Source organism: Phocoena phocoena, chromosome 10 (genome assembly GCF_963924675.1).
Source record: "Phocoena phocoena chromosome 10, mPhoPho1.1, whole genome shotgun sequence".
In the NCBI taxonomy this organism is placed as follows: domain Eukaryota; kingdom Metazoa; phylum Chordata; class Mammalia; order Artiodactyla; family Phocoenidae; genus Phocoena; species Phocoena phocoena.
In genome coordinates this window covers 48939380-48962527 of record NC_089228.1, presented here as the reverse complement: position 1 = coordinate 48962527, position 23148 = coordinate 48939380, and the positions used below count along the sequence as shown (strand labels likewise).

The 23148-nt window shown below is 38.5% G+C and overlaps 1 protein-coding gene across 4 annotated transcripts in view; it reads left to right on the top strand.

Annotated features, from left to right (window-relative positions):
• The window catches only part of GOLGA4 (golgin A4), a 106128-nt gene that overhangs the window by 69088 nt on the left and 13892 nt on the right, over positions 1–23148 (top strand). For all 4 annotated transcript variants that reach the window (XM_065884678.1, XM_065884681.1, XM_065884680.1 and 1 more), the window contains 9 exons: positions 945–1100; positions 3069–7294; positions 7856–7977; positions 8379–8509; positions 14791–14904; positions 17055–17075; positions 17255–17323; positions 18828–18903; positions 21351–21454. In XM_065884678.1, coding sequence (XP_065740750.1) covers positions 945–1100; positions 3069–7294; positions 7856–7977; positions 8379–8509; positions 14791–14904; positions 17055–17075; positions 17255–17323; positions 18828–18903; positions 21351–21454 — 5019 coding nt within the window. The remainder of the gene's footprint in view (positions 1–944; positions 1101–3068; positions 7295–7855; positions 7978–8378; positions 8510–14790; positions 14905–17054; positions 17076–17254; positions 17324–18827; positions 18904–21350; positions 21455–23148) is intronic.

Below are 23148 nucleotides of genomic sequence, written 5' to 3'. Positions count from 1 at the left end.
TAGTTTCTCAAAGGAGTTAGCTTGGAGTTGAGAATCAAAATTCTTCAGACTATTAAAATTTCTTCTTTTATATTTATGGACGTAGATAGAGATGCATTTAACATATAGTTTACATTAAACAATATAACATTTTTAAGTGATGTTTTTAAATTGATGTTATAGAAACTAATATTTTCTTATCAATCTACTTATAATATGGTACAAAATCTTTACTTAAGGCAATATGCTTCCCCAGAGTGAAATGGACTGAAAATATTACTGTTGGCCACATGAACCCTAAGCAATAGGTATAGAGAAGTATACTTAATTGGAGTCCAAAGTCACTAAATGTCAAAAGTGCTCTCTGGAGCTTCTCTTTTCAGAACAGTAAACGTATTAATATGAATGCTGATATATACTAAGGACAGTCAAAGAAGAAGCTTGTCAGGGCCAGACCATCTGAAGACATATATAGACTTTTATAAATATTTCCTTGATCTAATCCATATATTCACATGTAATCTTCTAATTTTGATTTGCTTTTCTGTGTGGGGTTCCCTATTATAGTGAGGTATTTCTCATAAATCATATAAATTTCTCAGCCTAGAGTTGAAATACCAAACTGGCATGCAGAGAAGAGGTAGTAACAATTGTGTGACCCTGCACATTCAGTGATATTTTGCAAAACATTTTAAGTAGTGAAAAAATAGCAGACGTAGTAGGGTTACTGGAACAAAATTTTTCATATCAATAGTGATTGTGACAAAGATTGGCCAGATCACACGGAAAAAGCCACAGTGCCTTATTTCTGCAGACCAGGGTGTGGGAAGAGAGGTAATGATACTGCCTACCTCGCAGGGCTGGTGTGAGGATCAAATGAAATGAATGAATGATTCCTGTGGCAGTGCTTTGGGAATGCTGAAGATCTACATGGGTCTAAGGTGGTGTTACTGTTTTTGGCACAGGAAAAAAGTCAGTCTGAATATTTGAAGATCACTCAAGAAAAAGAAGAGCAAGAATCTTTGGCCTTGGAAGAGTTAGAGCTGCAGAAGAAGGCAATCCTCACAGAGAGCGAAAACAAACTTTGGGACCTTCAGCAAGAAGCAGAGACTTACAGGACTGTAAGTTTAAATACTCTTCAGGTTCCACAGCTGTGGAACTGCTTGTATAGGAAAACTGTTGTTATCTCTGCAGTTAATATAAGGTTGTAGAGAAGCTTTTGTTTTAGATTTACACATACATGCACTCCATTCATTATTAGGTAGTAAGAGCTGTTCATGGGAGTGGTTTTGACGTCTGCTACATGGTGCTCCTGACCTGCCTTTAGCTGGCTGTATTTCTGTCAGCCACTCGCTCCGATTCTTTGCCCTCAGGCTGTGCAGCATCTTAGCTCCACTGCTTACTCACCTTTCATCTTTAGGAAGTGACCTCATTTTGTACGCAGCACTTGCCCTGACACCTTCCTGCCTGTTCAACTTCATCTCGTGCCACGCCCTGGACATAATTCATTCTCTGTTTATATCACAGTTTAGTTACCCCATTGCTCTACTTTGACATTTAACTTTTCCCCAATTTTCCCATATTATAAATAGTCCTGTGGTGAGCATGTTAGTATATATATCTCCGTGTGCACATTTTAAAATCCCTCTGTCCTTCCCCTGAACAGTGTATGAAATGTTCGACCTATTTTAAATAAACTGACTGATGTTATTTAGACTTTTTAGCCTTTTTGCTCTGATTTAGACAGTGACACAGTCACACTTCTTACCCCAATTTCTATAAGGGATTTGTTTTTTTGTTTTTTTTTGTGGTACACGGACCTTTCACCGCTGCGGCCTCTCCCGCTGTGGAGCACAGGCTCCGGACGCGCAGGCTCGCAGCCATGGCTCAGCGGCCATGGCTCACAGGCCCAGCCGCTCCGCGGCACGTGGAATCTTCCTGGACTGGGGCACGAACCCGTGTCCCCTGCATCGGCAGGCGGACTCTCAACCACTGCGCCACCAGGGAAGCCCTCTTACCCCTACTTCTAAACTGTATTTTATTTTCCCACTTCCAACATTTCTGTAAGGTGGCATGGTAGAGAGGAATGGGTACTCAGGAGGCCTAGATCTTTCACTTACTAGCTTTGTGAATTAATTATACCTTAATTTCCTTACCTGTCACCTGAAGAGATTGATATTTGGTAATTTCTTAAGACCTTTCCAGCTTTGACATTCCTTGGCTCTGTCTTACATTCCTTACAATGCCTTGACATTCCTTAGCTCTTTTCCTTTCAGTCAAGATTGATATTTTCATGAGATGATCATTTTACTATTACTTTTTGTAAATTACTTTGGTAAAATTTGTGTAAGTTCCTTCTTTTTGAAAAATATCTTCTAAGTAATAATTTTTGGGGTAAGAGCCAGATACGTTATTTTTCTTCCAGAATTAAGTTATGAAAGTAATAGAATACTATTATAGGCCTTTTAACAAAACAGAAAAAAATACTCATCTTTCTACCAGCAGTTACTATTATCTACGTTATGATTTATTTCTTTTTCACTATCCATTCAGAATATTCTTGAAAAAACAGGTAGTTGAAATAGTTACCCAAATAGGTAGAAAGAATCTGGAATTTTGAGTTGTGTAAAAAATAGAATCTTTTCTTTTTTTTTTTTTTTTTTTTTTTTTTTTTTTTTTTTTTTTTTTTTTTTTTTTTTTTTTTTACGGTATGCGGGCCTCTCACTGCTGCGGCCCCTCCCGTTGCGGAGCACAGGCTCGGGACGCGCAGGCTCAGCGGCCATGGCTCACGGGCCCAGCCGTTCAGCGGCTCCGCGGCATGTGGGATCCTCCCGGACCGGGGCACGAGCCCGCATCCCCTGCATCGGCAGGCGGACTCTCAACCACTGCGCCACCAGGGAAGCCCTCTTTTCTTTATTATATGATTCGTTTAGGAATTGAGCACAGATTCTTTGTCCTTTCTAGAGTTTGGTAAGATATGTAAAGTTGTTTATCTAAATTTTAATCTTTAAGTAGGTGTAGACATCATGTCATATATATCATTGCTAACAAATGTACTTTAATAAAAAGACATCTGTTTTCATTAACAGAGAATTCTTGAATTAGAAAGTTCTTTGGAAAAACGCTTGCAAGAGAATAAAAATCAATCAGAAGATTTAACTATTCATTTGGAAGCTGAAAAAAATAAGCACAATAAAGAAATTACAGTCATGGTTGAAAAACACAAGACAGAATTGGAAAGTCTGCAGCATCAGCAGGATAACCTTTGGACTGAAAAACTCCAAGTCTTAAAGCAACAGCATCAGACTGAAATGGAAAAACTTAGAGAAAAGTGTGAACAAGAAAAAGTAACACTGTTGAATGATAGAGAGGTTCTCTTTCAGGCCCACATAGAAGAGATGAATGAAAAGACTTTAGAAAAGCTTGATGTGAAGCAAACAGAATTGGAATCACTATCGTCTGAACTGTCAGAAGTATTAAAAGCCCGTGACAAGCTAGAAGAAGAACTTTCTGTACTAAAGGATCAAGCAGATAGAGTGAAGCGGGAATTAGAGGCCAAGCTGGATGAACAGAAAAGTCATCACCAGCAACAGGTTGACAGCATCATTAAAGAACAAGAGATGTCTATCCAGAGAACTGAGAAGGCATTAAAAGATGAAATTAACCAACTTGGGCTGCTTCTGAAAGAAAAGGACAAGCATTTAAAAGAGCATCAGGCTCATGTGGAGAATTTAGAGGCAGATGTTAAAAGGTCTGAAGGGGAACTCCAGCAGGCGTCTGCTAAGCTGGAGCTCTTTCAGTCACTGCAGAGCAGCATGCATGAGCAGGTAGAAACATATGAGGAGCAGTTGGCCCAGTTGCAGCAGAAGTTGTTGGATTCGGAAACAGAAAGAATTCTTCTTACCAAACAGGTAGCTGAAGTTGTCACTCAAAAGAAAGATGTTTGTGCTGAGTTAGATGCTCACAAAATCAAGGTACAGGACTTAATGCAGCAACTTGAAAAACAGAATAGTGAAATGGAAGAAAAAGTAAAATCTTTAACCCAACACTATGAGTCCCAACTTAAAGATAATATAGAGGAGGAACAGACAAAGCAACTCTTAATGGAAAAGGAAAATGTAATTTTACAAATGAGAGAAGGACAGAGCAAAGAAATTGAAATACTCAAACAGAAATTATCAGCCAAGGAGGACAGTATTCATGTTTTGCAAGAGGAGTATGAAACCAAATTTAAAAGTCAGGAGAAAAAGATAGAAAAAATTAAGCAGAAAGCAAAGGAGATGCAAGAAACGTTAAAGAAGAAACTGTTGGATCAGGAAGCCAAACTTAAGAAAGAGCTCGAAAATACTGCTCTGGAGCTCAGTCAGAAAGAAAAACAGTTCAATGCCAAAATTTTGGAAATGGCACAGGCTAACTCAGCTGGAATCAGTGATGCAGTGTCAAGATTGGAGACAAACCAAAAGGAGCAAATAGAAAGTCTTACTGAGGTGCATAGGAGAGAACTCAATGATGTCATAGCAGTCTGGGAGCAGAAACTTAACCAGCGAGCTGAAGAACTTCAGGAAAAACATGAAGTCCAGTTACAGGAAAAAGAACAAGAGGTAGCAGAACTGAAGCAAAAGATCCTCATATTTGGGTGTGAAAAAGAAGAGATGAACAAGGAAATGGCATGGCTGAAGGAAGAGGGTGCTAAGCAGGATACAGTGTTGAAGGAATTACAGGAACAGTTAAACCAGAAGGCTGCTCACATGGTTTCTGCCTCACAGAATGAAGCTAAACTGAAAGCTGAACTTGAAAAGCTGGAGGTTGACCTGAATCACTCTCAGAAGGAAAATACTTTTCTTCAAGAGCATGTAGTTGAACTGAAGATGCTGGCAGAAAAAGATAAGCTTAAGGTCTCTGAGTTGACTGAGAAGCTGAAAACCACAGATGAAGAATTCCAGAGTTTGAAATCTTCACATGACAGAAATAAGAAAAGCCTAGAAGACAAAAGCTTAGAATTCAAAAAACTGTCCGAGGAGCTAGCAGTTCAGCTGGACATTTACTCCAAGAAAGCGGAAGCCTTATTACAAGCTAAAACAAGTGAGCTCATCAACATTAGTAGCAGTAAAATTAATGCCGTTCTCTCTAGAGTCTCCCATTGTCAACACCACACAACTAAAGTTAAGGAGGCACTACTGAGTAAAACTTGCAAAGTTTCTGAATTAGAAGCACAACTGAGACAGCTAATAGCAGAGCAGTACACACTAAATAGTTCTTTACAACATGCTGCACATCAGTTGGAAGAAAAAGAAAGTCAGATTAAGAGCATGAAGGCCGATATTGAAGGTCTTGTGACAGAAAAAGAAGCCTTACAGAAGGAAGGAGGAAATCAGCAACAGGCTGCCTCAGAAAAGGAGTCTTGCATCACTCAGTTGAAGAAGGAGTTATCAGAAAACATCAACGCTGTCACTTCGATGAAAGAAGAGCTTAAAGAAAAAAAAGCCGAGATCAGTAGTCTTAATAAACAGCTAACTGATATGAGTGCTCAACTTCAGAACAGCATCAGCCTAACTGAAAACGAAGCAGCCATTTCATCACTAAGTAAGCAACATGATGAAGCGCAACAGGAATTGCTGGATCAGGTGCGAGATTTATCTTTGAAAGTTGAAACTCTGAGTAATGAGAAAACTTCTGCTCTTGAACAGGCCAACAAATTCTCAGAATGGAAGAAGAAAGCACAGTCAAGATTTACACAATATCAAAATACTAGTAAAGAATTGCAGATGCAGCTTGAGTTAAAAACAAAGGAAACCAGTGAAAAGGATGAGCAGATAACTTTATTGAAGGAGGACCTTGATCAGCAAAAGAAGAGATTTGAATATTTAAAGGGAGAAGTGGAAGATAAGAAGAGCAAGATGGAGAAAAAGGAACGTAATTTACAGACTGAGTTAAAAACTCAAACAGCAAGGATTGTGGAATTAGAGGAGCATGTTACTCAGAAAACAATTGAAATTGAGTCCTTAAATGAAGTTCTTAAAAATTACAATCAACAAAAGGATATCGAATGGAAAGAAATGATTCAGAAACTTCAACACATTCAAGAGTTAGGAGAAGAAAAGGACAACAGGGTTAAAGAGGCTGAAGAAAAAGTCTTAAGCCTTGAAAAGCAAGCATCTTCCATGAAATCTGAACTTGAATCTACGAAGAAAGAATTGGAACATGTGAATTCAATTGTGAAAAGCAAAGAAGAGGAGTTAAAGGCATTGGAAGATAGACTTGAGTTAGAAAGTGCTGCAAAATTAGGGGAACTGAAGAAAAAAGCTGAACAAAAAATTGCTGCCATCAAGAAGCAGTTGTTATCTCAAATGGAAGAGAAAGAACAGCAGTATAGAAGAGACAGAGAAAGCCATCTGAGTGAACTAAATACAAAATTGCAGGAAAGAGAGAAAGAAATTCATGTCTTGGAAGAAAAACTTAAGTCGGTGGGCAGTTCACCACAATCAGAAACATCAGTTGCACCCAGATCGGCAGAAAATGAGGCAGCATGTACTGAGCAAGAAGAAGCAGAATCCCAAGGCTGTGTGCAGAAGGCATGTGAAGAAAAAATCCGTGTTTTACAAAGAAATTTAATTGAAAAGGAAAAGCTATTGCAGAGGCTAGAGCAGGAAAAAGAAGGCACAATTTCTTCTCATTCTGAAATGCAGTGCAAATACCAGGAGCTCTTAATAAAGATAGAACAGGCTGAAGGAAAGCAACACGAGGATCAAGTGATGATAAAGCATCTTCAAGAAGAACTTGAAGAAAAAACCAAATACTCCTTGTTAGTATCCCATCATGTGGAAGAAGAGGGAGGTAAAAATAACATAGGGGCAAAGCAGAACTTGGAGAATGTGGTTGATGGTGTCCAGAAAGCCCTCCAGGAGAAGGATTTGACCTGTCAGATCCTGGAGCAAAAGATAAAAGAGCTGGATTCCTGCTTATTGAGAGAGAGGGAAGGACATAGAGTTGAAATTGAAGCGTTGACCTCAAAACTTGAAAGATTACAGGCTCTACCACAACAGATGGATGGAAAAAGTAAACCCATGGAAGTTTTGGAAGAAAGTGCTGAAGAAAAGTCCAAATCTCATGTGGTCCAACCCAGCTTGCTTAGTAACACGGAGGCTGAGCACAATGACCTGGAGTTTAAATTGGCAGGGACGGAGCAGGAGAAGCAGAAGCTGAGCCAGGAGGTGGTTAAACTGCAGAAAGATCTTCGAATGTTGCGGAAGGAACATCAGCAAGAACTGGATATCATAAAGAAAGAGTATGAACAAGAAATGGAAGAGAAAATCAAGTAAGTTTTTTTCAGTATGAATATTTTTAAGGCAATCCTCCTTAATGAAATCTCTCTTTTTTGTGTCTAATACCGTTAAGTTTTACAACCTAAATTTGTTAGTATCGAACATAAATATAATAAGTTAAATACCGAAGAGAACTAAAAACAATTTAAGGCAAGAGGCAGTGTTATTCCATGTCAGTTTATGGGGAAAAAACCCTTTTCTTGCCTATGAGATCATGGTTATTAGGTACATATCCCAGTAATTATTTTTAAAATCATTTTTATATTTTTATTATATAATATAGATGTGTATGTTGAAGAATTTTAAGTCGAAAGTAAAAATTCTCAAATCATCAGGACCATTCCCTAGAGTTAATCATAGTTTACTTACCCTTCCAGAAGTTTTCTGTGCCTGGAGACGCACACGCACACACACATGCATGTGGATGCACGCTCCCTTAAAAGTTGTTGATATTGCTGAGGTCATACTATATACACTGTCGTGAAGACCAGGTAACTCTTTACAGCTTGTTTGTTGTATGACAGCAGTTAGCTCTTCATATTTTTGGTACTCAGACAGGAGCAGGAAGATCTTGAGTTGAAGCACAATTCCACACTAAAACAGCTGGTGAGGGAGTTTCATACACAGCTGGCACAAAAGGAACAGGAGCTGGAAATGACCATAAAAGAGACCATTGGTAAGTAAACTTTTAAATTCAATTAAAAAACAAATCAGAATCAGCAGAGACTATTTATAATTTAAGTTTATTTTTTTCACACTGTGCTAAGTGCTTAAAGTAATTATAAACTGGAGAAGAAAATGATTCTTGCCCAAGAAAGTTCTCTGATGGGAAACTGTGCTGCCTGAAAGTGGCTTGCCTGTCAGAGGGGAGGAGCAGGTGGAAGAACTTGAAAGCATTACCTGATTAATTACCTAACGAAGACACTTCTGCTCCGTGAGAAGGGTACATTTGGTCAATTTGATCAATTGATTTTAGTCAAATTTAATTTGGAACAAGGGTTCTTACAGAAATTGGGGTACAGATACTAATTCTTACCTAATATGTTTTCTTGTATGTGTCCATTTTTTATTTGTTAGATAAAGCCCAGGAAGTGGAGGCTGAACTTTTGGAAAGCCATCAAGAGGAGACAAATCGGTTATATAAAAAAATTGTAGAGAAAGAAGATGATCTAAAACGAACAGCCAAAAGATATGAAGAAATCCTTGATGTACCTTATTTTCTCTCTTGAAAATTAGCTGTAATAGATTTCATGGTAGTGCTAAAGAAGATAGGCTGTCAGATTTCCTGTTTTTTCTAGTGTAGAAGGGTTTTTTTTGGGGGGGAGTCAATATTATTCAAATTAGTATTTCTCTACTGTTTGCAGATTTATAAGGAGTCTAACTGATTTCTGCTAGGATTGTAATTTTCTGATCAGTTTCTGCTAACCAGGCATATAGGCCACTTGAAGCAACAGTGAGTTAGTAAGGGGAAGAATGGATTCTCTTCTATGTCTTTCTCCCAAATTCAGACCAAATTGTGAGAGCACCAGACTAAGAATTGAGAGCTTGTGCTTGGGACAGGTAGTGTATGTATGAGCTTTAGCTGGGAACTTTCCAGGAGGGCCAGTTAACTTTATTTAATCCCTACCCAATTTGCATAGGTTTTGTTGCTCTCAAGGGAGAAAAAAAAAGATAGAGAAAAAAAAAAAAGGAATACATCAGCCAAATCTTTTATATGTAGTTTGGAGGCTAAATTCAATGTACTTATTCTTCTAGTGGTGGATTAGTATTGTCATTTTTGTGTATGAAGATAAGCCATGAATGCTAGTGAGTATTTGGACTGCAGAACATTTTTGAATGTAAAGCAGTGTAAATTATTCTTTGCTGGATTGCAGATTCTTTTTTTTTTTTTTTTTTTTAAATATATTTATTTATTTATTTTTGGCTGAGTTGGGTCTTCGTTGCTGCGCGCAGGCTTTCTCTAGTTGCAGCGAGCAGGGGCTACTCTTCATTGCAGTGTGCAGGCTTCTCATTGCGGTGGCTTCTCTTGTTGCAGAGCATGGGCTCTAGGCGCTCGGGCTTCAGTAGTTGTGGCATGTGGACTTCAGTAGTTGTGGCTCGTGGGCTCTAGAGCGCAGGCTCAGTAGTTGTGGCGCATGGGCTTAGTTGCTCCGTGGCATGTGGGATCCTCCCGGACCAGGGCTCGAACCCGTGTCCCCTGCATTGGCAGGCGGATTCTTAACCACTGCACCACCAGGGAAGCCCAGCAGGTTCCTTAGTTACTGCAAGCCTTATTTCACTATGTGCTAAAAACCATTTGATGATTAGGAATGCATAAATTAGAGAATCATGCCTCAGCTGACTATGGCAGCAGTAGAACTCTGAGTTAGGAACAGATTCTAGTAGTAATTATTTTATTTTATTTTTTAAAGTTTTATTTATTTTTGGCTGCACTGGGTCTTCGTTGCTGCAGGCTTCCTCTAGTTACGGTGAGCAGGGGCTACTCTTCGTTGCGGTGCGTGGGCTACCCTTCATTGCGGTGCGTGGGCTGTTCTTCGTCGCAGTGCATGGGCTTCTCATTGTGGTGGCTTCTCTTGTGGCAGAGCACAGATTCTAGGCGCGGGGGCTTCAGTAGTTGTGGCATGCAGGCTCTAGAGCACAGGCTCAGTAGTTGTGGCACACGGATTTAGTTGCTCCGTGGCATGTGGGATCTTCCTGGACCAGGGCTTGAACCCATGTCCCCTGCATTGGCAGGCGGATTCTTAACCACTGCAACACCAGGGGAGTCCCAATTATTGTAAATGTATTTGAAAAAGCTGAAATTACCTGATACATGAATATAAATGTTACCTTAGTGTAATTTTTGAGCTTTAGACCTCACTGTGAAAGAAAATTTGAATGATTTCACATTTTCCTGTACTTACCTAGGGTATATTATGTGAAGCTTTAAAAATTACTGTTGTTTCTTGAATGCTTAGAGAATGTTGGGATTGGAAGACACATTAGAGCTAGTTTAGGTTCATCTTCTGTTTTTGTGTTTCTTTGTGTGTGGCAGAAGCAGGAGAGTGAGTGCAGCATAGTCAAATGATTTCCCTAAAACTACACGTGGCGAGTGGTAGAGCACTGATTCTTCATTAGCTTCATATATTTTATAAAGGCTTCTCCCTAAGGAAAGAACTCGGATAGTTAAGTCAGGGAGCTTCATTCGCAGGGGATAAACTGTGTCACGGCTGTAGTGTTCCCTTTTGTGAACTACTTCTGTCTCTGAATGTGTGTGTATGGGGGTGTGGAGGTAGCACACAGTACACTTTCCATGGTCACAACAAGCCTCTGTAGGTGGAGGGGTGAGTGGACAGGGAGACAGGTTACAGTTAATCTCTGGTATCGTTCCTCCTGGAAGATCTGCTGTTTATTAGAAAATAAATGGTCCTCCCAGCTTCAGGCTTGGAGTAAGTAGAGCAAGTGGGCAGGAAGTGGAGGGTGGGCCAGAGGACTCAGGTGGACTCTTCCCCAGGCCCCTTCCTGTGCCTTAGACCAGTACTGCCCATTAGAAATACAATGCAAGCCACAAACGGGATTTAAAATTTTCTGGTATTCACATTAAAAAAAAAAAAGAAAAGAATCAGCTGACTTTAATTTTGGTAATAATGTTAGCTGACCCGTTACATCCAAGACATTATCATTGCAAGATGTAGTCAATATAAAAATGATATATGTATTAATTCTCAGATTCAGTGTGCTTCCACGTTGGCAGCCCATCTCAGTTTGGATTAGTCACATTTCAAGTGCTTATAGCCAGAGTACAGGGTGGCCAGTGATTAAATCAGCAGTCCCCATCCAAATACATACTCTGTCTTGAAGAGTTTTTTTTAAAACAGCATATATTGCTAAAAGCGATATTACCAATTCTAGGTAAACACCATATTGCTTTGATTCTGAGACATATTCTCTTACCATTCTCCAATTTAAAGTTTTCCAGAATTGGAGTTTTATATAGATTTGTATGTATTATGTACTCCTTTTTTACCCCTCTGAAAAAGCTGTTATCAGATTGATGATTTGTCTTAATGATGACATTGTAGAATGCTATATTTTTCTCATCCATTAAAATAATTCCATGATTTGTTGATAGCACAGTGGAGTACAGAGACATTTTCATTTTCTTGCTTTCACTGTCTTAGCTCACATTCTTACCATTGCTTGGAGGAAACTGAGAACTTTGTCATCCTAGATTCACGCCTCCCATCTTCCTCAGCCCCTCACACATCCACATCCACACATTTTTTAGGACATGAAATCTGCTTATCTTCCCTGATTTCCTAGGCAGGGAAGTCACCTTTCTCCCTTTAATTGTGGATCTCCAGTACATTCTCCAACATGTAACAGACTCTCAGCTGTAGTGTTTCGTTGACTCCCATTGCCTGTTCCTCTCCTCTTAACTCCACCGCTTCTGCCATGGTCTAGGCTGCCATATTCCATTTGGTCTGGCCTACTGTATTAATTTCCTGCCTGGTCTCCTTGCTCGTTTTTTTTCCCCGTAAAGTATTCGTCTCTTCCTGTCAGAGTTATTGTCTATCTGGAAACAAACGGGGATCATATCCCTTCCCCTGAACACCTGCAGTGGCTTCCTTGTCCTGGTGACCCCATCCTCCGGGTCAGTCTGTGGTCTAGCTGAGCTCAGCTTTAGCTCCTTCTTCGCTGTATTTCACCTCTGCTCACGCTTTTCCTGGTGCTTCAAGAGTACATTCTCACACTTCATGAGTTAGTGCAGCTGTTGTCATCTCTTTTGGCAGTTTTCTTTAAAAGTTTTAAATTTATCTTGTATTCAGAAAAAAAACATTTGAATCAAATGTATTCCATGGTTTAAAGATCAAAATAATATAAAAAAAAGGTATACTTGGAGAATGGTCTATCATGAGAATTGCATCCAAACTTTTCTCTGTATTCTATACCCTGTTCCCCTTCTCCCTCCACAGGTAACCATTAGTTTCTTATGTAATAATATTCCTGTGTTTCCTTATGCAAACAGAAACAAAAATGAATATATTCTTGTTTTCTCCCTGTCCTACCCCAGAGTTAGCTTTTTGAATATGCTTTTCTGCATCATATTGTTTTCACTTAGGTTTTTTGAAACCCCTTAAAATAGAATTAATTGCACCTGTCTTCCTTTGGTACTTTATTACTTCACTTACGACATGTTACTTTTGTCATACATACATATGTGTGTAAGAATGTATTAATGTATCTGTCCTCTCCTCTAGACTATTAGCATCTTGTAGGCAGATATCTTGCTGTTCATCTCTAGTCTTGAGGACCTAGCCAAATGCTTGGCACACACTAGACACTTGGTAAAATTTTTTTTTTTTTTTTTGCGGTACGCGGGCCTCTCACTGTTGTGGCCTCTCCCGTTGTGGAGCACAGGCTCCAGACACGCAGGCTCAGCGGCCATGGCTCATGGGCCCAGCCACTCTGCGGCATGTGGGATCCTCCGAGACGGGGGCACGAACCCGTGTTTCCTGCATCGGCAGGTGGACTCTCAACTACTGCACCACCAGGGAAGCCCGACACTTGGTAAATTTGAAGGAAGTGACACCTGGTAGGGCAAAGGGAGCATTCATTCGGGGAGAGTGGCTGGTGACATCTGAAAGGAGTTGAGTCTCACAAGTAAGGGAGCTGACTGCCTTCATCCCAACCTCAGAGCAGTCTCACTGGGAGGGAGTAGCTCTTACAGCTACATTAGATATAAAACTGGTTTCTTTTTGACATTCACTGTATTTTAGTGATTTGGTTTTGGCATAATAGTCTTTAAAACATAATTTCCATGTATGTGCATAAATATTCAGTTTAGTTTTTCTTACTGTTTTTACTTCAGAGCAAGCAGTATTGCTTTCTTTCCCCCTTCAAGAAGACAGAAAGCTTTTACAAAGGAAATTATAGAACTGTTTCTTAAATTAGAAACAACACGTCAAGGATTCTTTTCCAATTTTTAGCGGGCTTGCTTTCTAGTGGTATCTCCCAGCTGCCAAAGGCAATGTCAGACATAGCTGATTGTCATATCAGAATCTGGACCTAACTGAATAAGTAGCTGTAAGAGGTGATCCTTTCAAACAAGACTAGACCACATTGACACAGACATCCACACAGGATATGTGATGGTAGAATAAAAACAGTAAGTAAACCAGGATTGCAGGCAGTTACAGATTTACAGTAGTTTCTGATCAGTGGTGTTTTAGGGGTGGAGGCTGGGTTAGAGTGCCTTGGGCAGATGTTGAAGGAGGCTATTTACAAGATACCCCTGCTTTGCTTATGTTGAGAGAAGGGGTTCGTTCTCTTTTAGTTGGTCTAAGTTTCATGACAAGTGGTATTTAAAGTTAGATTTTCGAGGTGTCTTGTGGTTTGTTGCTTTATTTTGTGCCTTGGGGCCTGTTTTTGTTTTTGAGAATGATGTTTCTTGGTTCTTAAATCAGATAGCTGCTTGTGGCTGTTTTCCTGTTTAGTCTCTTACTCAGCAAGCACTTGTCCTGTCTTCATTACTCAAATCTGATCAATATTCCAATGTCAAATATTCTTTTAGCACAAAGGTTGTGCTAAAAGGTTATTGCAAGATTTATAAGAGCAAGGAGAGGTCTGGACTGCTTTGTACAACAAACGATGGCAATTATCAAGACAAATGAAAAAATTTAAGGGTGGGCAACAGCCTTTTACCAGGGCAGTCAGAACAGAAGAGAGAATGATTTGTATGCCAAATTTTACAAAAAGGGTTTTTGAACCAGTAAATCATGTATTACTTTTGCAGCCTTGTCTGTTTTCTACAAAGTTCAGGGCAAATGGATACATTACGTTAGTTACCAATACATTGGACAGTAATTTTTTTTCAAAAATAGATTTTAGTTGAACATTTTACTCCAAAGAACTGCTGGTATGGTTTGCAGGCAGATGTGAAGGGAACGTACAGGTTTGCTAACTAGGGCAAAGAACCATCCTGATTTGTGCAGCCCTTCCCAAGGGGCTGAGAAAAAACCTCCACAACTTCTTGTGATCAGTAAGTTGCCAGCTGGTTGAGCAGTGCTGTGCATAAAACTAGTTTATATTGGATATTTTCTAGAAATCAAATCCTAGTGTAGAAAAGGCCAAAGTCTTAAAACAGAGATTCTGTTTTACAGTTCTGTCACAACGCTGTTATACACCTAAGTGTTGCTTGAACCTTGGAACCCTAGTTTAAGGGGAAAGAAACAGCTTGATGAGCTTTATGGGGTGGGGGCAGGAGGACTGAGGGTGGGAAAAGTCATCCTAGGAAGAGTGAGCAGCTTTTAAAAGGGCTTGGAGTTAAAAGTGGGGCGTGAAGGAAGGTGTTTAGAGCACAGTAATGAATTACAGTAAAAACAGTGGTTTGTGTTTCCAAAAATGTGTAGGTGTTGGTTTCTCCTACAAAGGTAGTTTTCTCTAGATCATGTTGCCTCTTTACTGCATTCTTTTTGATATGTTTGTTAATATTTTTTTTATTCTAAAGGCTCGTGAAGAAGAAATGACTGCAAAAGTAATAGATCTACAGACTCAACTTGAGGAGCTGCAGAAGAAATACCAGCAAAGGCTAGAGCAGGAGGAGAACCCTGGCAATGATAAAGTGAGGGGAACTGGACTTGGCTCCATACGTTCCTTGAAAACATTGTCGTTTTCACTGGCTCGCCTACTAACATACCTACCTACCTCATCTAATCCTAACAAAAGACTTTCAAGAGGGAGATGCCTGCCTCTCTTTTATAGACAGTGAAATTGAGGTTCAAAGAGGTTAAATAAAATGTTGAAGCTCACACAATAAATATTCTATTGGGAATATAAAGCCAATCTTCCAGACTTCAGAGCCTAGGGTGTTTCTGTGATACCTCTGCTTCTCAGTCTTTCCTGTGGAAAGAACAGCAGAGGAGAGTTAACCTCATAGCCCTGGGGCAGAGCCAAAAATGGTCTGTAGAAAGTATGATAATTTTAGATTTTTATATTTTGTGCTAATAATTCATATAAATTTTACATTCTCTATAACAGCAGTCCCCAACCTTTTTGGCACCAGGGACTGGTTTTGTGGAAGACAATTTTTCCACGGACCAGGGGGTGGGGTGGGGGGAGGATGGTTCAGGCGGTAATGTAAGCAATGGGGAGCGGCAGATGAAGCTTTGCTTGCTCACCTCCTGCTGTGAGGCCTGGTTCCTAAGAGGCTGTGGACCGGTCCACAGCCCGGGGGTTGGGGACCCCTGCTCTATAATATATCTTTATTTGTAGTTACATAAAAATGTTTTTAGTTGTATACCTTTGAGAAAAACAATGTCTCCTTTTCTCCTTTGTTAACAGACCAGTTGTAGATGCAATGGGATTATTTTGGAAAATTGCACTGAATTCAAAGAGATCTGGCACTCCATATCCAGGCTTTTTTCTTTCTTTCTTTTTTTAATAATCCCAATCTTTAAGTAAAACTGATGCTATGAAAGGCCATGTTTACCTTGTGGCTTCTTGTCCTGCTGGGCACCCCAACAAGTGCACACCCGCAGGGCTTGTGGGCCCCCATTCAAGAATCCGGGCAGTGTACCGTTGTACATCTAAAATGTTCTTGCTCATTCCAGTATGGTCTTCATAGCTCTGTCATAAGGGTCTTGGGAAAGGTGAACGCATTCATGGCTTCATCCTTTAGTTATAGAGGATTCATTACAGAAGTCAGTGACCAGAAAGCAATTTTATAGACAACCAATTACATGGATCACTTTTCCAAAATGGAGAGAAGAGGACTTTATAAAAGGCTTTGCTATGCTGTGCTGCTTGGTACATATATCTTGATTATTAGCAACGAGCAAAGCTGAGTAGACTCTTTCTCTCTTTCTTTACTAGCTACTAAGTTAGTTCTATTATTTTAGGTGGGTTTTTTTGCCATTTGGTCACAATATGAATATACTTGGTGCTATTAAATGTTGCCTCCTATGAGCCAAATAAGTATATTCTACTCTGTAACATGTTCTTTTCCTTAGTATCAAATTAAGTATTAATGTTTTGTAAAGTGGCACTGAGGCCTGTGTCAAGATGCCATAGAGTATTGAAACATTATGAAATTAATATTCAGGAGGTCTTTTGAATCCTTTACCTTGTAGCATAAGAAAGGAGAAACTATCCTTAACTTTTATTTCTACTCTAAAAAATATTTTTCTATTTTATTCTTTATGAATTTTTATTCTTTTCCTTTTTGAGCATCTTTTGGTGCATCTGGGATATCTTGAACTACGTCAGTGTTGAGTTCAATGAAAAATAATTTGTGATTATTGTGTAGAGTGGATTCCCAGAAATGGTCCTTTAGAATTTTCCTTAAAGGGCCCATATGCTATAAATAGATGTTAATATGTTTAATTTTTTGAAATTGCACAGATAATAGATGAATACATGCTTGTTAAAAAGAAAAAGTCAGATAATACAGAAGTATATAGATAAACCCTTCCTGGTGGGTACCTCCTTTTCCCAAGTGGTAATCATTGTTAGGAGTTTGGTGGGTGACTTTCCAGTCATTTTTTTTGTGTGTTTACCTATCTTTATGTATATTTACATTTTAATAGTTTGTATAGCAACATAGACCAGGTTTAAAAGCAAATATTTAAAGTTGTCTCATCTCAAATCTAACCACTCTCTTAAGGCTGTAACACTAAATTTTTGTTTCCTTGTAATTTCATATTGCTCCATTTTATTATTTCTTGTAGATTTTATTATATGCACTAATATTTTTTTTTTCTTTTCCATTTTTAGGTAACAATTATGGAGCTACAGGTAAGACTAGTTTTTCATTGAATTTGAGTGAAGGTAGTCCATTTTCAGGAGCATTCTGTACTTTAGGTTAAAACATAAAGAGCCTTGTTCTCAGGAGAAATTTACCAAGCAGTATAGAAATGTATCCAAGCAATGATGAAACCCATTTGCATCTCAGATCTGACTTCTTGTTCTTTCAGACACAACTAGCACAGAAGACTACTCTAATCAGTGATTCAAAGTTGAAAGAGCAAGAGTTCAGAGAACAGGTACAGGTCTAATTGGTGCCTTTTATTTTGAGATGACTTCCTTGATTTCTGTTAGTATGTTCTTGGAACTCATTTAGCTAGTTTTTAAAAAATAACGGATTTAATACTCATTTATTAATTGACTTTGCAATCTTGTCTTACACAGGAAATTTTATTCCCAAACCTAAAGGTGCTAGAGCATATCTTTATAAATTTGTGATCACGTATATTTAAACAAGAACATTTGCATTCATATTATCTAGTTCCAGAACATTCCATCACCCCCAAAAGGAAGCCCCATACCCATTAAGCTGTCACGCCCTATTACCTCCTCCCCCCAGCCTCTCACAACCACAAATCTGCTTTTTGTGTCTGTGGATTTACCTATTCTGAGTATTTTATATAACTAGAATCATATTAATACATGAGCTTTTTATTTTTTATTTATTCACTTATTTAATTTATTTATTTCTTTGTGGTACGTGGGCCTCTCACTGTTGTGGCCTCTCCTGTTGCGGAGCACAGGCTCCAGACGCACAGGCTCAGCGGCCATGGCTCACGGGCCTAGCCACTCTGCGGCATGTGGGATCTTCCCAGACCAGGGCACGAACCCGTGTCCCCTGCATCAGCAGGCAGACTCTCAACCACTGCGCCACCAGGGAAGCCCTAGCATGATGTTTCTAAGGTTCATCCATGTTGCAGCATATATCAGTACCTCACTCCTTTTTATGGCAGAGTAATATTTCATTGTATAGATATACCACATTTTGTTAACTCATTCATCAGCTGATGTATGTTTGAGTTGTTTCTACCTTCTGCCTATTGTGAATAGTGCTGCTAGGAACATCGTTTACAAGTTTTTGTTTGAATACCTGTTTACTTCTTTGGGTTATGTACTCAGGAGTGGGATTGCTAGATCATATGGTAATTATATGTTTAGCTCTTTGAAGAACCATCAAACAGTTTTGCATTGTGGACACCATTTTACATTCTGACCACAAAGTATAAGAATTTCAACTTCTCCACATCTTCCCCAGCAAGTGTTTTGATTATAACTATCCTAGTTGCTATGAAGTGATATCTCATTTTGGTTGTAATTTGTACTTCCCTAGTGACTAATGATGTTGAGCATCTTATTATTTGTATATCTTCTTTGGAGCAATATCCTTTGCTCATTTTTAAGTTGGGTCATTTGTTTTTTGTTGTTGTTGAATTGTAAATGTACTTTATATATTCTGGATATAAGTCCCTCATTAGATATATGATTTGCAAATATTTTCTCCCATTCTGTGGGTTGTCTTTTCACTTTCTTGATAATGTCCTTTGAGGCACAAACATTTTATATGTTTTTTTCCTTCGTTGTCTCTGCTTTTGGTGTCATATCTAAGAAACCATATGTATTAATTTTTTTTGGCCTATATCCTGTATTCAGCATTAAGAAAATCTAGTGGCTACAGCAGTTTTTTTTTTACATATGATTTCCATATGAATCTTATGATATGATTGGAATATTTGTTATTTTTAGATTCACAATTTAGAAGATCGTTTGAAGGAATATGAAAAGAATGTATATGCAGCAACTGTGGGGACACCTTACAAAGGTAGGAATGATCTCTCATCATGTTATCTATGGTTATCTTGTATTGGTGGACTTCTGGATGATTTTCATTTTTGTCTTTGCTAATCTCATTCTTTACAAGGAATATATTTTACCTTTGTAATTCACCAGTAACAACTAGTTTTATGGAAAGAATGGTAGTAATCTAAAAATTAATGCATATTTGTTGTAAAAAAAATGCTGCCATTTTAAGTGAAACTGCAAGTTTCCACTTCATTCTCCACTCTCCAGCTGAACCTAGTTTACAATTTACATATATTTTTCAAGACTCTTCTCTGTGTATCCAGATATTTATGTAATCCACTATATATACCCATACAAACTCAGAGTTACATATTTTAGATGCTTCTGTTTTTTACTATTACAATAATGCTGTAATTGCTATTTTTAAACCAGGATTTAAGGAGAAAATAATTCATAAAAATATTTATTTCAAGGTGGGGGAGGATGATTTGGAAGTATTACTCTGTTGACTTAAGTTACGTGTGCCACTTACAAAGGATCCTAAAGATGAGCTTGAGTCTTTATATAGTTGTTCCCTTGAAATAGTCATGACTTCAAATAATCTCTGAATAATCTAACAATTTCCCATTCTCAGTTTCACTGCCTCACTGCATTAAGAATAGTTTTATTTTGCTAAATGTTTTGTAAACCTTTCTGCTTTTTCATGGAAGGCACTGGGGCATGAATCTAAACCATTTCACATTCTTTTGTGTTTTTGAAAGCTCTTACTGTTGTGAAATAACATAAGACATTATACAGTTTTTAATTAAACAAGGACTTTCTTTAGATTCTTTCCAAAACACACTTCAAAAAGAAGAGAAAACCAACTTGGGAGTTTCCTATGGCTCATTGCAGAGAAAATTCCTGCTACAAAGACTGTTTGCCATAGCTAAGTCAACATATGTGATTCTTAGCACAGAACTGCTAAATCAGTGCCCAGCCGTGCATAGGGAATAGTATTGATTCTTTTTTTTTTTTTTTTTTTTTTTTAGTTTCAACTTAAGAATTTCATACTTAATTTTCCTTTTTTCTCAGTTTTAAATTGTAAAATGAACACATATGTACAGTTTTTAAAATAACTGACACATATATAAGTATCAGACGCTGTTATAAAATACATTTTGTCTATCAACTCATCTAATCCTGTCAACAATCCAAGCAGTCTGTTTGAATTGGCACATTAATCTCTTTGCTATGCTTTTAGATGTTTCTTGGTGCAGAAGGCTTTTCAGATTACCTAGTGTGCCATACTTCTGGAAGTGGATGCAAGTATAGACTTCACATAATGCATAATTTTGAATTTATTCAAATTAAAGTTTGTTACAGTGTGACTTCATATACCTGAACTGTATTTATTCTTTAGTTTTAGATTGAAATGGAGCTTGATTAATAGATGTACTGTAAATTATATGACAGTCTTTTTAAGATGTTGAATCAAAGTATCTGAAAACCACTATATTGGCATTATTATTTCATGCATTTTCAAGTTATTTTATCTACCTTGTGTTTCAGAACTGTTTAGAAAACTTGATTTAAACTTCAGTGCTTTCAGGTTTGGAATACTAGAAAATCTAGAATACTATTCTGAGTTACTAAACTCTTAAAATAAAAATGATCATTTTAGTCATTGTAGGATATCTGAAGCCAACCACATAATATTTAGGAAAGAAATACCAGTTCTGAGGAATCTTTGTATTCCCTAGGTCTAGTTTTTTTTTTTTGGTGGTACGCGGGCCTCTCACTGTTGTGGCCTCTCCTGTTGAGGAGCGCAGGCTCAGCGGCCATGGCTCACGGGCCCAGCCGCTCTGCGGCATGTGGGATCTTCCTGGACCGGGGGACGAACCCGTGTTCCCTGCATCGGCAGGCGGACTCTCAACCACTGTGCCACCAGGGAAGCCCATAGGTCTAGTCTTTTTAAATTGCCATGCCAGAAAGATGAAGAAGTTTGAGGATGGGGGGAATGTGAGAAATAAAATTGCTATAATAATTCTTGTTTTCTCTTCCAAGGGAAAAATACCAACTGGAATGCTTAGTGTATATGTAATGTAATGCAGTACAATACTTACAATATAACACAATTAATACAAGAGTGATGCCTCTCTCTTTGTTCCTTTGATTGTCTTTTAGTTTGTCTTTTTCTAAGTAATAAGTAGCTTATCTGGGTTGTTTTTTTTTTTTTTTTTTTTGCGGTACGCGGGCCTCTCACTGCTGCGACCTCTCCCGTTGCGGAGCACAGGCCCCGGACGTGCAGGCTCAGCGGCTATGGCTCACGGGCCCAGCCGCTCTGCCGCACGTGGGATCCTCCCGGACCGGGGCACAAACCCACGTCCCCTGCATCAGCAGGCGGACTCTCAACCACTGCACCACCAGGGAAGCCCGCTTATCTGGTTTTGTCTTTACAGTTTTTTTTTTTTTTTTATTTGACAGGTCGCAGTTTGTACCATACTGATGTCTCGCTCTTTGGAGAACCTACTGAGTTTGAGTATTTGCGAAAAGTGCTTTTTGAGTATATGATGGGTCGTGAGACTAAGGTATAAATCATGTCTGGTGATTTGGCATGTGGTTTAATTTAAAAGGAAATATGTCCCATTTTTAATACACATATTGATGTTGTATATTTACTATTAGCAGACCATACATGCTGATAGTAGGCAATAGGTAATTGTGTTATTGCTCTTTGTTTGCAAAAGTGAATTGTCAGATCTTGCTTATATTTGTTACATTTATAAAATATTAATTTAGAAAATACTGGTGGATGATGCTAAAAAATAAAAACAAAAATTTCGTTAACTTAATACTTTGTGAAGCATGTGACTGTTCTTTTGACTTCAAATCTTAAAGGTAGGAGAATAGATGGAGACTATTTCATGGAGACGTGAGGATAGCGTGGCTAGTATTGGAAATGGTCCTAATTAAGAATGACTATGTAGGGATATTTAGAAATATTTTACTTTAGTCACTGTAAGAAAGTTACTCTTGCACATATGGAATACTAACCGTTTAAAAATAACCACACTGTGTAAGTAATAATGCTTGGTTAATTTGTTTTCTAGAATGTTAAATTTATTATAAGGTCCTTGAGTATAGAGTCTTGTCTTACTGTTATTTGTATCCCCAGCAGTGTTTTTAAAAGAGCCTTATATCAGACATTTTGTAAATATATCTTTAATTGAATTGATTGCATTTAGGGAAATTCATGAGCCTTTTCTCAAAGTTTTTTATTTGAAGCAATTTCTGTTTCTGATATTGTTTCAACTTTTTACCTTCATGAACTTTTACATTGTCCTTATATGTTGGCTGAGAATGGGATAATGAGTTTTCTAAGAAATTATCAGTGTTTTAATTTATGGGTCTATGGGGGTTACTGAGTGCTAATAAACCAGTTCAGGAATTGATTTGGTAAATATATTTAAGACCTAAAAATTAGGACATAAAATCTCTTAAGAATGTTATGGGGACTTCCCTGGTGGCGCAGTGGTTACGAATCCACCTGCCAATGCAAGGGACATGGGTTCGAGCCCTGGTCCGGGAAGATCCCACATGCCGCGGAGCAACTAAGCCCGTGCGCCACAACTACTGAGCCTGTGCTCTAGAGCCCACGAGCCACAACTGCTGAGCCCATGTGCCCCAACTACCGAAGCCCACGCGCCTAGAGCCCATGCTCCGCAGCAAGAGAAGCCACCACAGTGAGAAGCCCGCGCACCACAACAAAGAGTAGCCCCCACTTGCCGCAACTAGAGAGAAGCCCGCACGCAGCAACGTAGACCCAACACAGCCAAATAAATAAATAAAATAAATTTATTTTTTAAAAAAAAGAGGTTGTTATGAATCATAGATTCAGCTAAACACCAGGAGCTATAGGGCTAGAAGTCGTTTGAATCCTTGACACTATAGAAGTCTTAATTTCACTGTATCAGATAGTTCAAATTAAAGTAATATCTAGTGTGATCCTGAACATGAATCATAGGCGGGATATATTAATTCACAGTAATTCAGTACCTTTTATTCTTAAGGACTTTTTTTTTTTTAATTCAGAGGCTAACTAAAACTCATTTTCTCCTTATCTTTAAAAAACAAAGCCAATGAAATGTAACTTTCTCTTACTATGCCCTGATTGGATAGCAGCCTGTATTTGAGGTGGGGTAGATAGTTTAAAGTTACCTTGTTATTGCAGGGAAGGGGAAAAAGCATTTCTTTATGAAAAATAGCCTTTCAGGAACTTCAG